The following is a 16631-nucleotide window of genomic DNA, read 5'->3' on the forward strand; positions in this document are numbered from 1 at the left end:
TATGAATCACTGACTAAACTATACATAATTTGCTGTACACAAATCATATTATTAGATATTGATTTGAAATAGACAAATCAAGGAGACAAAAAAAACTAATCTATAATCTATTTTCCCCCAATATATAATCCCCAACAAAACCACAACTTACTGGTCTGCAGGGTGACATTGGCCCGTTGTTGATCTGTCGTCGACGAGATTTCCAGGATGTACCATGTTCCGGGTTCTAAACTCACTACCTGGCATTGAAATGTACTGTTTTCCTCCAGCTCCTTCACACAGTGTGTTACTACAGAGCTGCTGTCCACAGATAACACAGTGAAGTTACACTCCTGTCCCGCCGTAGTCAGTCTTAATGTTATAGATTCCATACTGGTGTTGGCCTCGGTTACGTTCATGCTACATTTCTGGTCCTCGGCGGCGGATACACACTGAAAATAAATTATGTAATGTGTCAAAATAACATTGTATAGCATGTGTAAGCTTTGTTGAGACCCAAATGTTTTGGTGAAACACAAAACACAACAGTATCATACAAACAGCAGCTTCTATCTCTCTAGTCTCTAGCCTCTCTAGCCTCTAGCCTCTCTAGCCTCTAGTCTCTCTAGCCTCTCTAGCCTCTAGCCTCTAGCCTCTAGTCTCTCTAGCCTCTAGCCTCTAGTCTCTCTAGCCTCTAGTCTCTAGCCTCTAGCCTCTAGTCTCTCTAGCCTCTAGTCTCTCTAGCCTCTCTATCCTCTAGCCTCTAGTCTCTCTAGCCTCTAGTCTCTCTAGCCTCTAGCCCCTCTAGTCTCTCTAGCCTCTCTAGCCTCTAGCCTCTCTAGCCTCTAGTCTCTCTCTAGCCTCTAGCCCCTCTAGCCTCTCTAGTCTCTCTAGCCTCTAGCCCCTCTAACCTCTCTAGCCTCTCTAGCCTCTAGCCTATAGCCTCTCTAGCCTCTAGTCTCTCTAGCCTCTAGCCCCTCTAACCTCTCTAGCCTCTCTAGCCTCTAGCCTATAGTCTCTCTAGCCTCTAGACTCTCTAGCCTCTAGCCTCTCTAGCCTCTAGCCCCTCTAGCCTCTCTAACCTCTCTAGCCTCTCTAGCCTCTAGCCTCTAACCCCTCTAACCTCTCTAGTCTCTCTAGCCTCTAGCCTATAGCCTCTCTAGCCTCTCTAGCCTCTAGCCTCTCTAGCCTCTCTAGTCTACAGAAACATTTCCCAAATAAATGAACAGAAATAAAAATATATAAACTTTTGAAACTTGTTGATGAGACTTCCATCAAGTGGTTCATTGGATATAATGGATGAAATTATACTTTTCTAGACTTACCAAGAGAATCCCTGATGCCACACAAAGTGTTAAACAAAAAACGTTACATTTCAGCATTTTGATTGTTGGTTTATACATTATTCACATCCCCAAAAAATTTAAATCCAAAAGTGCATAATCCAAAACCATACTCCAAAAAGATACGGCAATCAGTAGAACTGCCTCATCCACTGGAGTAAAACTAAAGTCCCGTGAAGCCTTGCAGTTGCAATGTTCCAAAATCACCCAGAAAAAAAGAATGATTCAGTAATTCAGTAGTAAACACTCCTAGTGTGAAGACAACCGGTCACAGTTTCACGTTGGAGACTTCCATCCCTTCCACCTCCTCCAAAACAGATACTTGAGTCCTTACAGGAAATCCTCAACCAGTAGAATGTTTGTATCACTCCAGCTCCAAGCTTCCAAAGCATTCAACAAGACCCCCCCCCCCCTAGACACTGAATAAGGCAACGCCACAGTGGTGGGTACGAGTCAAATAGTGCATGGTTGATACTTCTGTCTCTATAAGTAAAACTTCAATACAAATCAATTTTTTTATAGATGTGTTTTAAAATATGTGTCTCTAAACTTTCCCCCTTGGAGAGAGAGAGAGAGAATCAAAAGTCTTTGTTCTCCAGAACTACTTTTAGGTAGTCCACTCCTTTTTCCTTCCTGTTTCCTTCTAAATCTCTCTCTCTCTCTCTCTCTCTCTCTCTCTCTCTCTCTCTCTCTCTCTCTTGAGTTTTGATTTGAAGTGAGGGTTATGTTGTAGAGGGTAACATCCTGTATGTGTTCCTGACAAAAAATCCAAAGTTTATCTAACTCTAAATCTATATTTTTTAAAGAAAATGCTGAAAAATGCAGGAGCTCATCTGATCGTGACCTCTGCTCTCTCTTTGTCTCTCTTTCTCTGTCTCTCTCTTTCTCTTTCTCTTTCTCTTTCTCTTTCTCTCTCTCTCTTTCTCTCTTTCTTCCTCTCTCTCTTTCTCCCTCTCTCTCTCTCTCTTTCTCCCTCTCTCTCTTCCTCGCTCTCTTCCACTCTCTCTTCCTCTCTCTCTTTTTTTTCTCTCTTCCTCTCTCTTTTTTTCCCTCTCTCTCTTTTTTTTCTCTCTTTTTTTTTCTCTCTTTTTTTTCTCTCTTTCTCTCTCTCTTTCTTTCTCTCTTTTTCTCTCTCTTTCTTTCTCTCTTTTTCTCTCTCTTTCTCTCTCTCTTTCTCTCTCTCTCTCTCCGAAGCCTGGCTCGATGAAACCAAAACTTTCAGTAAACCTCAGAGCTCAAAATTTATTTTCAGTTTTTTCTGCAAATGAGCATAGTCTGTTGGGTATGACAACAACATCAAACCTCAACAAATACAGTTTCCGTTGACATTTTCACAGATCTACAGTGCAGTCTGGAGCCCTGAAATACTGTAGGCATCTGCCATGTTTCAGAGCCTGTGTCTTTTGACTGTGTTTCAACATTTCACTTGAACACATTTCACTTTACAACATTACCATTTTTTAAATGCTGAAGAGAGACAAGGATGAAATTAAAACCAGATCAGTGTGTGATAGTTCGAAACAGTTTCTCTTTATTGGCAGTAAGGTCTTACAGTAGGTACAGTATCAGCAGTTTCATTAGGTACAATATAATTTTCTGTTTAGGTACAGGGCAGTTTAGTGGCATCTTCAAGCCGCTAACTGTCTAGCCAAGGTAGTACAACTCTCAAGGTAGTACTCTTGAGGTAGTACAACTCTCAACGTAGTACTCTCACGGTAGTACAACTCTCAATGTAGTACTCTCAAGCTAGTACAACTCTCAATGTAGTACTCTCAAGGTAGTACAACTCTCAATGTAGTACTCTCAAGGTAGTACAACTCTCAACGTTGTACTCTCAAGCTAGTACAACTCTCAAGGTAGTAAAACTCTCAAGGTAGTACAACTCTCAACGTAGTACTCTCAAGCTAGTACAACTCTCAACGTAGTACAACTCTCAACGTAGTACTCTCAAGGTAGTACAACTCTCAACGTAGTACTCTCAAGCTAGTACAACTCTCAATGTAGTACTCTCAAGGTAGTACAACTCTCAATGTAGTACTCTCAACGTAGTACTCTCAACGTAGTACAACTCTGCACAACACAGGGTACTAGAGTAACATCCAGGAATATTGCATGTACAGTAATATAGTCAACAGAACACTTCAGAGCTGTCTCAATGTCATAGTATGGCTTCAGTACTAAACCCTCAGTAAACCACCAAAACAATTACTCAACACACTGTTTTAGTTTTAGCTAAGTTTTAGATTTTTACTTTTGGTCTGTTGTTACACACGCTTTTTGAATAAACACTACAAGAGTTGGAATACAGATTAATGGCAACGTATTTCCTCCGCACCAACAAGTATTTAGTGAACAGATGTCCAGTCGTACAGTAGAAGATAAAAACCCTTTCCCCCTCAGTAGTAGGAACAACACAAACAGCTGTTTGAGGCCTGCACCTCTCCTTGTGTTGCCCTCCAAACATGTCCATTTCATTAAAGCATACATACAATATGTACAGCTTATATCAGATATATAAATAGTTACTACTGTGGTTATTATGTCGGACAAAGAGAGAACTAATCACAACATTCAAGTCCATTAGTAGTACATAAGGGAAGAACTCATAGGCTTGCATCCTAAACCCTCTTCTCTAGATAGTTCACTACTTGTGATCAGAGCTCTATGGGCCTGGTCAAATGTAGTGCACTTTAAAGACTCTAGGGTCCCATTTGGAACGCAGAACCTTTGTCCTCCTGGCTAATATGGCCATTAAGCCCACATAGTGGATAGATACAACTCTACTAACAGTAAACAATATGCACGGACGGTTAACATTTTATGTATTCAAAACCTTTTTTTTTTTAATCACGAATAATAATACAAAAATCATCCATAAGTACATACAAAAAGTGAAATGTTTCTCAATTCATTGTCACACAACAAACAACAATCTGCATACTCCTTGGTTGAACACTTGCACATTTTCAGCAGCAAGATAGATTCTTATATGGTCCTTATAGATATGCCTGATCACATTATGTTTAATGGTCCTTATAGATATGCCTGATCACATTATGTTTAATGGTCCTTATAGATATGCCTGATCACATTATGTTTAATGGTCCTTATAGATATGCCTGATCACATTATGTTTAATGGTCCTTATAGATATGCCTGATCACATTATGTTTAATGGTCCTTATAGATATGCCTGATCACATTATGTTTAATGGTCCTTATAGATATGCCTGATCACATTATGTTTAATGGTCCTTATAGATATGCCTGATCACATTATGTTTAATGGTCCTTATAGATATGCCTGATCACATTATGTTTAATGGTCCTTATAGATATGCCTGATCACATTATGTTTAATGGTCCTTATAGATATGCCTGATCACATTATGTTTAATGGTCCTTATAGATATGCCTGATCACATTATGTTTAATGGTCCTTATAGATATGCCTGATCACATTATGTTTAATGGTCCTTATAGATATGCCTGATCACATTATGTTTAATGGTCCTGATAGATATGCCTGATCACATTATGTTTAATGGTCCTTATAGATATGCCTGATCACATTATGTTTAATGGTCCTTATAGATATGCCTGATCACATTATGTTTAATGGTCCTTATAGATATGCCTGATCACATTATGTTTAATGGTCCTTATAGATATGCCTGATCACATTATGTTTAATGGTCCTTATCGATATGCCTGATCACAATATCTTTAATAGCACTTTCAGATGTAGTGTATATATATTCCTCCATCATGCATATTCATGTTTGCACCTCCGTCACTCGGTCGTGTCATACCATTGTTATGAACGTTGTCAAGCCGCCCTCTACCGGAGGCATTCTGGGCGGAGGCTAACTACTGTTTAGTCAAAATTACACTACAGTGCATGGAAATACGATGATATTGCGAAAGTAGTCAAATATTTAGTAGGAAACAACTTAATGCCGGCATTATCATGTCTTCAAATTTACTTTAGAGATGGCAATGTTGTCATTAGCTAGTAAAGTTCGTCGAAAATAGCTAGCAATGCTAACGTTAGCTAGCTAAAATCCGGTGGCCTCTCCTCAATTTTAGCTAGCTAGTGAAAGTCAATCTGGCGACATTCAACGTTTTCCTACAAATTATTTGCCTCATTTTGAATGTCATTGTATTTCCAATGAAATCTTCATCAGCGCTCATTGACGATGCATTTAGTAAAATGCTCAGTCGGGCATCAGTCCAAAATGAACGTTAAAAATAACATTGTGACCAAACATGCAGCCCATGAATATAATGTACTTGAAGAGAAGCAGAATGTAGATTATAGACCACCCGGCTATTGATCACTAAAACCCGAGACTGGAACACAAATATTACTCTGCTTCCCTACTGTTTCGGTGAAATAGTGAAATATTCAGTTTGAGGTTCCAGGCTACTAAACTATTCTAAAGCATGATCTGTATGGGCAAGCAGCTTTGACGAGAATAACTTTGGCTGTTTGTGGGAATCGTCTTGTTGAGTTAGAAACCCTAGCGGAGTTAAGGAAATGACCTCATGGATGTCTTGTTTGAAGAGGAAGGAGCAGGGAGGGGTATTTGTTTTGTCTAGAGTCCACCCTGAATACTACTCTGCTTTACTAGTGAGACCATAGTGAAATGGAGCGCTATACAGGATGGATTCCAGGCTAGTAATTGTGCAACTCACTTTAGATTTTCAGGAATTACCAGAAAAGTTTGAAAGGAATCATGTCCAATCTACAGTTGAAGTCAGAAGTTTACATACACTTAGGTTGTTGGAGTCATTAAAACTAGTTTTTCAACCACTCCACAAATTTCTTGTCAACAAACTGTAGTTTTGGCAAGTCGGTTTGGGCATCTACTTTGTGCATGACACAAGTAATTTTTCCAACATTTGTTTACAGACAGGTTATTTCATTTATAATTCACTGTATCACAATTCCAGTGAGTCAGAAGTTTACATACACGATGTCACGCCCTGGCCTTAGTATTCTTTGTTTTCTTAATTATTTTAGTTAGGTCAGGGTGTGACATGGGGAATGTATGTGTTTTTGTAGTGTCTAGGGTGGTTGTAAGGTTTAGGGGGTTTATTAGAGTAGTTGGGTTTATGTTTAGTATAGTAGTCTAGCTGTGTCTATGGTTGAGTGTAGGTATCTAGGAAAGTCTATGGTTGCCTGAATTTGGGTCTCAATTAGAGACAGCTGGTTATTGTTGTCTCTGATTGGGAGCCATATTTAAGGCAACCATAGGCTTTAGTTGTTTGTGGGGAATTGTCTATGTGTAGTGTTTGTGTCAGCACTATCTGTCTATATAGCTTCACGGTCGTCAGTTTTGTTATTTTGTTAGTTCGTGATTAGTTGTTCGTTTCTTGTTTGTTTTTCTCTCTTCTTAAAATAAAGAAGATGTATTTTGAACACGCTGCATTTTGGTCCTCACTCTCTTCGCAAGACGATCGTGACACACGAAGTTAACTGTGCCTTTAAACAGCTTGGAAAATTCCAGAAAATGATGCCATGGCTTTAGAAGCTTCTGATAGGCTAATTGACATCATTTGAGTCAATTGGAGGTGTACCTGTGGATGTATTTCAAGGCCTACCTTCAAACTCAGTGCCTCTTTGCTTGACATCATGGGAAAATCTAAAGAAATCAGCCAAGACCCCAGAAAAAGAATTGTAGACCTCCACAATTGTAGACCGCCGTCATACCGCTCAGGAAGGAGACGCGTTTTGTCTCCTAGAGATGAATGTACTTTGGTGCGAAAAGTGCAAATGAATCCCAGAACAACGGCAAAGGACCTTGTGAAGATGCTGGAGGAAACAGGTACAAAAGTATCTATATCCACAGTAAAACGAGTCCTATATCAACGTAACCTGAAAGGCCGCTCAGCAAGGAAGAAGCCACTGCTCCAAAACCGCCATAAAAAAGCCAGACTACGGTTTGCAGCTGCACATGGGGACAAAGATGGTACTTTTTGGAGAAATGTCCTCTGGTCTGATGAAACAAAAATAGAACTGTTTGGCCATAATGACCATCGTTGTGTTTGGAGGAAAAAGGGGGAGGCTTGCAAGCCGAAGAACACCATCCCAACCATGAAGCACGGGGGTGGCAGCATCATGTTGTGGGGGTGCTTTGCTGCAGGAGGGACTGGTGCACTTCACAAAATAGATGGCATCATGAGGGAGGAAAATGATGTGGACATATTGAAGCAACATCTCAAGACATCAGTCAGGAAGTTAAAGCTTGGTCGCAAATGGGTCTTCCAAATGGAAAATGACCCCAAACATACTTCCTAAGTTGTGGAAAAATGGCTTAAGGACAACACAGTCAAGGTATTGGAGTGGCTAGCACAAAGCCCTGACCTCAATCCTATAGAAAATCTGTGGGCAGATTCTGAAAAGCATGTGCGAGCAAGGAGGCCTACAAACCTGACTCAGTTACACCAGCTCTGTAAGGAGGAATGGGCCAAAATTCACCCAACTTATTGTGGGAAGCTTGTGGAAGGCTACCCAAAACGTTTGACCCAAGTTAAACAATTTAAAGGCAATGCTACCAAATATTAATTCAGTGTATGTAAACCTCTGACCCACTGGGAATGCGATGAAAGAAATAAAAGCTGAAATTAAGCATTCTCTCTCCTATTATTCTGACATTTCACATTCTTAAAATAAAGTGGTGATCCTAACTGACCTAAGACAGGGAATTTTTAATAGGATTAAATGTCAGGAATTGTGAAAAACGGAGTTTAAATGTATTTGGCTAAGGTGTATGTAAACCTCCTCAACTGTATGTATTTGGCATTCAGAAGCTACAGTATATCAGAGTTTGAAATCAGGGTCAGATAATCCGGCCAAAAAAATGATAAGTGTCTGATTGACGTTATCTTTGTAATAACTGTTTTGTTTCAGAGATAAAGTGTATGGGAATCTACAGTGGGGCAAAAAAGTATTTAGTCAGCCACCAATTGGGCAAGTTCTCCCACAGTGTGTGAAAACCTTGTGAAGACTTACAGAAAACGTTTGACCTCTGTCATTGCCAACAAAGGGTCAATAACAAAGTATTGAGATAAACTTTTGTTATTGACCAAATACTTATTTTCCACCATAATTTGCAAATAAATTCATAAAAAATCTTACAATGTGATTTTCTAAAAAAAAAAATCTAATTTTGTCTGTCATAGTTGAAGTGTACCTATGGTGAAATTTACAGGCCTCTCTCATCTTTTTAAGTGGAAGAACTTGCACACTTGGTGGCTGACTAAATACTTTTTTGCCCCACTGTAAACCATTCAGTCATACAGAGAAAACCTCATGTCTAAAAGTGCCAAATGATCATGAGTTTACTGTTACACATCAAAACATGATCTTAATATCGTATAAAACTAAAAGCATTATTATTACTGTCATTTAATCTATATGATCAACAATTAAACATAACATGAGTGCATCATTGTCATTTAAACGCAAACGTTTACACTTTGGTAAAGAAAGTAGTCGTATAATTATCTGTGATGCTTAAAGGCCCAACACAGCCGTTTTATCTCAATTAACTGCCAACATCATAGTATGTGAATATATATAAAACACAGGGGGGGAAAATCATGTTTTTGACTGCACTGGGCCTTTAATTGTCAACACAATATACCTAAGGATGGATTTGAAAGCTAAGAAATGGAAAACAAATGATTGTCTGAAAAAAAAAAATGTTTTGGTAGTAAGATTGATTTACTGATGAAATGTCATGCCATTTCAGAGCCAGGGTAGATCACACGGTAACTCATAACAGCGAGCTTTGGTATGGAACAACATTGGGTCACACGGCGGCCATGACAGTTCTCTGTGAATAAGGTAGATCTATAGGACGGCCTATATCAGGGGGCTGCCAAACTCAATTCCTGAAGGGCCGCGTGACGGCTGGCTTTTTTTGTTGTTATTTGCTTCCAATTCAGTGTGTATAACGGCCATCCCCATAGCGTAAAGACCTTTTGATGTGTAGTACCGTGCAGACAGGCCCAATCGTTCCCTCACCTTTCATACACTGATGTTTCAATGGATGATCAACATGCTCTCAGAGGTATACTATATGGCAGAGGGGCAGCTTCTAGTGTGTTACTGATAGAAAAGCCAACCTCCAAAGGAATATAACAGTCTTTAGAATAATACCCTTTGTGTAACAGCACATAGTTTAAAAAAATAAATAAATCATAATTCAAAAATATCCTAGTAAAGTCACAAAGACAAGTGCTATTAATTTCGACAACGTACCTTTTGCTTTTTAATAGAAACACCGTGGACGATTCAAGGACCACAGACTACCTACCCATCTACTGTAGCACATAGTAGTAAGAGGTCAGAGTGTAGATATACTACAGAATCAATATCAGGCAATCTGATTGGACAGAGCTGTAGTATCAGAGAGTTTGATTGGACAGAGGCAGGTTGCTCACAACAACGTTTTCAGAAGCAGAGCTGCTCACGAATGACAGGAAGTAGTAGAAGAAGAAGAAGAAGAAGAGGAGGAAAAGGAGGAAGAGAAGAAAGGATACATTACATTCAGAGACAAAATCACCTGTCCATACCTCCATCTCTCTCTCTCTGTAAGGAGACTCAATCAATCAGCCAAAAGCAGTCCAGGCTGTCCATACCTCCATCTCTCTCTCTCTGTAAGGAGACTCAATCAATCAGCCAAAAGCAGTCCAGGCTGTCCATACCTCCATCTCTCTCTCTCTGTAAGGAGACTCAATCAATCAGCCAAAAGCAGTCCAGGCTGTCCATACCTCCATCTCTCTCTCTCTGTAAGGAGACTCAATCAATCAGCCAAAAGCAGTCCAGGCTCTCCATACCTCCATCTCTCTCTCTCTGTAAGGAGACTCAATCAATCAGCCAATAGCAGTCCAGGCTGTCCATACCTCCATCTCTCTCTCTCTGTAAGGAGACTCAATCAATCAGCCAATAGCAGTCCAGGCTGTCCATACCTCCATCTCTCTCTCTCTGTAAGGAGACTCAATCAATCAGCCAATAGCAGTCCAGGCTGTCCATACATGTCCACAAAGACTAAGCCCACAAGGACATCTACCATCCAATCGTAACCCAAATATCCACTTCCACATTAGTCACATGTCCTCACAGTCACCAGGTAAGATAGGTCCTTCCCGCTAGGGGGAATTAAATTCCACTTCCTGGAAAAAACCTGGCATGTCTAGCGAAAACTTCCTGGCCTCTGTTCATTGGCCGGTGTCGGCGGAGAGGCGGGTCTCGAAGAGGCTCAAGGCGTGGTGGACAAACTCGTACTGCTCCCCTGTCTGGATCAGGCCTCCTCTGAAAAGACACACAGAGACAAGGCAGCCATTAGAATCACGGCAAAAATAACAGAACGGGCCAGTAAACAGTGTTAGCATGTTAGTAACATGCTATGAAATACAAGGAGTGGAAAAATTATTATAATAAACTAAATCTTCCATCAATTGCGGCCATCCTGCTGTCTGAAAAATAATGAATCCATCTCATACTGTGACTGAAAACCCTCTCTCTTGTTTTAGTGCTGCGGAACATTTGGAACATTCATTACCATTGTTCTGTGTCATAATACAAGAACCATTTAGGATTCTCTCCAGCTCATTTAATCCTGTGGTAATTAGTCACGATAAAAGGTCATTTTAAACTCTTCCTCGCTCATCTAAATGATACAGTGGCAGTTTGCTTCAGTACATTCTGTTCATTGATTAATAACTAAAGCTCAACCAAGGCAACATTATGAAGTCCTTGATACCCTGTTGAGCTGCAGGCTACTGCTTCATCCTAATGGATGATTGCTTTATCCTGGGACAGACAGGCTGTGGGAGATATTTCAGCTTAAACCCTGTTCAGGCTCCGGGGATGAGTGTGTGTGTGTGTGTGTGTGTGTGTGTGTGTGTGTGTGTGTGTGTGTGTGTGTGTGTGTGTGTGTGTGTGTGTGTGTGTGTGTGTGTGTGTGTGTGTGTGTGTGTGTGTGTGTGTTTGAAAGAGATAGGAACATAATATCACGTTCTGTCCGTCTCTTGTAAGACAAACACAGTTTCTCATGTACAAGTTTCTTAGCATGATTTATGTCACACCCACCTACATCCTGACTGTCCTCACCCACCTACATCCTGTCTGTCTGACTGACTGTCCTCACCCACCTACATCCTGTCTGACTGACTGTCCTCACCCACCTACATCCTGACTGTCCTCACCCACCTACATCCCGACTGTCTGTCTGACTGTCCTCACCCACCTACATCCTGTCTGTCTGACTGACTGTCCTCACCCACCTACATCCTGTCTGACTGACTGTCCTCACCCACCTACATCCTGACTGTCCTCACCCACCTACATCCCGACTGTCTGTCTGACTGTCCTCACCCACCTACATCCTAACTGTCTGTCTGTCTGTCCTCACCCACCTACATCCTGACTGTCTGTCTGACTGTCCTCACCCAGCCACATCCCTCCTAACATCCATCCTGACCGTCTGTCTGTCTGTCCTCACCCACCTACATCCTGACTGTCTGTCTGACTGTCCTCACCCACCTACATCCCTCCTAACATCCATCCTGACTGTCTGTCTGTCTGTCCTCACCCAGCTACATCCCTCCTAACATCCATCCTGACTGTCTGTCTGTCTGTCCTCACCCACCAACATCCCTCCTAACATCCATCCTGACTGTCTGTCTGACTGTCCTCACCCACCCACATCCCTCCTAACATCCATCCTGTCTGTCTGACTGACTGTCCTCACCCACCTACATCCTGTCTGACTGACTGTCCTCACCCACCTACATCCTGACTGTCCTCACCCACCTACATCCTGACTGTATGTCTGACTGTCCTCACCCACCTACATCCTGACTGTCTGTCTGACTGTCCTCACCCAGCCACATCCCTCCTAACATCCATCCTGACTGTCTGTCTGTCTGTCCTCACCCACCTACATCCTGACTGTCTGTCTGTCTGTCTGTCCTCACCCAGCCACATCCCTCCTAACATCCATCCTGACTGTCTGTCTGTCTGTCTGTCCTCACCCACCCACATCCCTCCTAACATCCATCCTGACTGTCTGTCTGACTGTCCTCACCCACCTACATCCCTCCTAACATCCATCCTGACTGTCTGTCTGTCCTCACCCACCTACATCCCTCCTAACATCCATCCTGACTGTCTGTCTGACTGTCTGTCCTCACCCACCTACATCCCTCCTAACATCCATCCTGACTGTCTGACTGTCCTCACCCACCTACATCCCTCCTAACATCCATCCTGACTGTCTGTCTGTCCTCACCCAGCCACATCCATCCTAACATCCATCCTGACTGTCTGACTGTCCTCACCCACCTACATCTCTCCTAACATCCATCCTGACTGTCTGTCTGTCCTCACCCACCTACATCCCTCCTAACATCCATCCTGACTGTCTGTCTGACTGTCCTCACCCACCTACATCCCTCCTAACATCCATCCTGACTGTCTGTCTGTCTGTCCTCACCCACCTACATCCTGACTGTCTGTCTGTCTGTCTGTCCTCACCCACCTACATCCCTCCTAACATCCATCCTGACTGTCTGACTGTCCTCACCCACCTACATCCCTCCTAACATCCATCCTGACTGTCTGTCTGACTGTCTGTCCTCACCCACCTACATCCCTCCTAACATCCATCCTGACTGTCTGTCTGTCCTCACCCAGCCACATCCATCCTAACATCCATCCTGACTGTCTGACTGTCCTCACCCACCTACATCTCTCCTAACATCCATCCTGACTGTCTGTCTGTCCTCACCCACCTACATCCCTCCTAACATCCATCCTGACTGTCTGTCTGACTGTCCTCACCCACCTACATCCCTCCTAACATCCATCCTGACTGTCTGTCTGTCCTCACCCACCTACATCCTGACTGTCTGTCTGACTGTCCTCACCCACCTACATCCCTCCTAACATCCATCCTGACTGTCTGTCTGTCCTCACCCACCTACATCCCTCCTAACATCCATCCTGACTATCTGTCTGTCCTCACCCACCTACATCCCTCCTAACATCCATCCTGACTGTCTGTCTGTCCTCACCCACCTACATCCCTCCTAACATCCATCCTGACTGTCTGTCTGTCCTCACCCACCTACATCCCTCCTAACATCCATCCTGACTGTCTGTCTGACTGTCCTCACCCAGCCACATCCATCCTGACTGTCTGTCTGACTGTCTGTCTGACTGTCCTAACCCAGCCACATCCATCCTGACTGTCTATCCGACTGTCTGTCTGACTGTCCTAACCCAGCCACATCCATCCTGACTGTCTGTCTGACTGTCCTCACCCAGCCACATCCATCCTGACTGTCTGTCTGACTGTCCTCACCCAGCCACGTCCATCCTGACTGTCTGTCTGACTGTCCTCACCCAGCCACATCCATCCTGACTGTCTGTCTGACTGTCTGTCTGACTGTCCTCACCCAGCCACATCCATCATGTCTGTCTGTCTGTCTGTCTGTCTGTCTGTCTGTCTGTCTGACTTTCCTAACCCAGCCACATCCATCCTGACTGTCTCTTTGACTGTCCTCACCCAGCCACATCCATCCTGACTGTCCTTCTGACTGTCCTCACCCAGCCACATCCATCCTGTCTGTCTGACTGACTGTCCTCACCTAGCCACGTCCATCCTGTCTGTCTGTCTGTCTGTCTGTCTGTCTGTCTGTCTGTCTGTCTGTCTGTCTGTCTGTCTGTCTGTCTGTCTGTCTGTCCTCACCCAGCCACATCCATCACGGACACCGACGTCCAGACAAACTAAACACCTTCTTTGCCCGTTTTGAGGTTAATACAGTGCCACTGACGTGGCCCGCTACCATGGACTGTGGGCCCCCCACTCTCCTTCTCCGTGGCCGACATGAGTAAGACATTTAAACATGTTAACCCTCGCAGGGCTGCTGGCCCAGATGGCATCCCTAGCCGCGTCCTCAGAGCATGCGCAGACCAGCTGGCTAGTGTGTTTACGGTCATATTCAATCGCTCCTTATCCCAGTCTGCTGTCCCCACATGCTTCAAGATTTTAACCATTGTTCCTGTACAAAAGACGCCAAAGATAACTGAACTAAATTACCATCGCACAATAGCACTCACTTCTGTCATCATGAAGTGCTTTGAGAGACTAGTCAAGGATCATATCACCTCCACTTTACCTGCCACCCTAGACCCACTTCAGTTTGCATACCGCAACACTGGAGCGTTCTCAGCCCTCTCCTGTACTCCCTGTTCACCCACGACTGCATGGCCATGCACGCCTCCAACTCAATAATCAAGTTTGCAGATGACACTACAGTGGTAGGCTTGATTACCAACAACGAAGAGACAGCCTACAGGGAGGAGCTGAGGGCACTCGTGGTGTCGTGTCAGGTAAACAACCTCTCACTCAACGTCAACAAAACAAAGGAGAAGATTGTGGATTTCAGGAAACAGCAGATGGAGCAGCCCCCTATCCACATCGACAGGACAGTAGTGGAGAAGGTGGAGCGTTTTAAGTTCCTGGGCGTACACATTACAGACAAACTGAAATGTTTAATCCACGCAACAGCGCCTCTTCATCCTCAGGAGGCTGAAGAAATTTAGCTTGTCACCTAAAACCCTGACAAACTTCTACAGATGCACATTTGAAAGTATCCTTTCGGGCTGTATCACCGTCTGGAACGGCAACTGCTCCGCCCACAACCATAAGGCTCTCCAGAGGGTAGTGAGGTCTGAACATCGCATCACCGGGGGCAAACTACCTGCCCTCCAGGACACCTACACCACCCGATGTCACAGGAAGGCCAAAAAGATCATCAAGGACAACAACCACCTGAGCCGCTGCCTGTTCACCCCGCTATCATCCAGAAGGCGAGGTCAGTACAGGTGCATCAAAGCTGGGACCGAGAGACTGAAAAACAGCTTCTATCTCAAGGCCATCAGACTGTTAAACTGCCATCACTAACACAGAGAGGCTGCTGCCAACATACAGACTCAAATCATTATCCACTATTAATAAATGGATCACTAGTCACGTTAAATAATGCCACTTTAATAATGTTTACATATCTTATATTATTCATCTCATATGTATATACTGTACATTATACCATCTATTGCACCTTGCCAATGCCGCTCGGCCATCGCTCATCCATATGTTTATATGTACATATTCTTATTCCATCCCATTACATTGTGTGTATAAGGTAGATGTTGTGAAATTGTTAGATTACTTGTTAGATATTACTGCACTGTCGGAACTAGAAGCACAAGCATTTCACTACACTCACATTAACATCTGCTAACCGTGTGTATGTGACCAGTAATATTTGATTTGATTTGATCCATTCTGTCTGTCTGTCTGTCTGTCTGTCTGTCTGTCTGTCTGTCTGTCTGTCTGTCTGTCTGTCTGTCTGTCTGTCTGTCTGACTGACTTTCCTAACCCAGCCACATCCATCCTGACTGTCTCTTTGACTGTCCTCACCCAGCCACATCCATCCTGTCTGTCTGACTGACTGTCCTCACCTAGCCACGTCCATCCTGTCTGTCTGTCTGTCTGTCTGTCTGTCCTCACCCAGCCACATCCATCACGGACACCGACGTCTTGCTTCCAGACAAACTAAACACCTTCTTTGCCCGCTTTGAGTATAATACAGTGCCACTGACGTGACCCGCTACCATGGACTGTGGGCCCCCCACTCTCCTTCTCCGTGGCCGACATGAGTAAGACATTTAAACATGTTAACCCTCGCAGGGCTGCTGGCCCAGATGGCATCCCTAGCCGCGTCCTCAGAGCATGCGCAGACCAGCTGGCTAGTGGGTTTACGGTCATATTCAATCGCTCCTTATCCCAGTCTGCTGTCCCCACATGCTTCAAGATTTTAACCATTGTACCTGTACAAAAGACGCCAAATATAACTGAACTAAATTACCATCGCACAATAGCACTCACTTCTGTCATCATGAAGTGCTTTGAGAGACTAGTCAAGGATCATATCACCTCCACTTTACCTGCCACCCTAGACCCACTTCAGTTTGCATACCGCAACACTGGAGCGTTCTCAGCCCTCTCCTGTACTCCCTGTTCACCCACGACTGCATGGCCATGCACGCCTCCAACTCAATAATCAAGTTTGCAGATGACACTACAGTGGTAGGCTTGATTACCAACAACGAAGAGACAGCCTACAGGGAGGAGCTGAGGGCACTCGTGGTGTCGTGTCAGGTAAACAACCTCTCACTCAACGTCAACAAAACAAAGGAGAAGATTGTGGATTTCAGGAAACAGC

At 43.5% G+C, this 16631-nt stretch overlaps 2 protein-coding genes across 2 annotated transcripts in view; both read right to left on the minus strand.

The window, feature by feature from the left end:
- The window catches only part of LOC139533605 (receptor-type tyrosine-protein phosphatase beta-like), a 79684-nt gene extending 77802 nt beyond the window's left edge, over positions 1-1882 (minus strand). The window contains exons 1-2 of the mRNA XM_071331760.1: positions 1305-1882; positions 152-431 (exon numbers count right to left, since the gene is read on the minus strand). Coding sequence (XP_071187861.1) covers positions 152-431; positions 1305-1382 — 358 coding nt within the window. The 5' untranslated portion in view covers positions 1383-1882. The remainder of the gene's footprint in view (positions 1-151; positions 432-1304) is intronic.
- Positions 1883-2830: 948 nt separating this feature from the next.
- ptprr (protein tyrosine phosphatase receptor type R) overlaps positions 2831-16631 on the minus strand; it is a 43713-nt gene continuing 29912 nt past the window's right edge. The window contains exon 8 of the mRNA XM_071331762.1: positions 2831-10647. Coding sequence (XP_071187863.1) covers positions 10554-10647 — 94 coding nt within the window. The 3' untranslated portion in view covers positions 2831-10553. The remainder of the gene's footprint in view (positions 10648-16631) is intronic.

Source organism: Salvelinus alpinus, chromosome 11, assembly GCF_045679555.1.
Source record: "Salvelinus alpinus chromosome 11, SLU_Salpinus.1, whole genome shotgun sequence".
NCBI classification, from domain to species: Eukaryota; Metazoa; Chordata; class Actinopteri; order Salmoniformes; family Salmonidae; genus Salvelinus; species Salvelinus alpinus.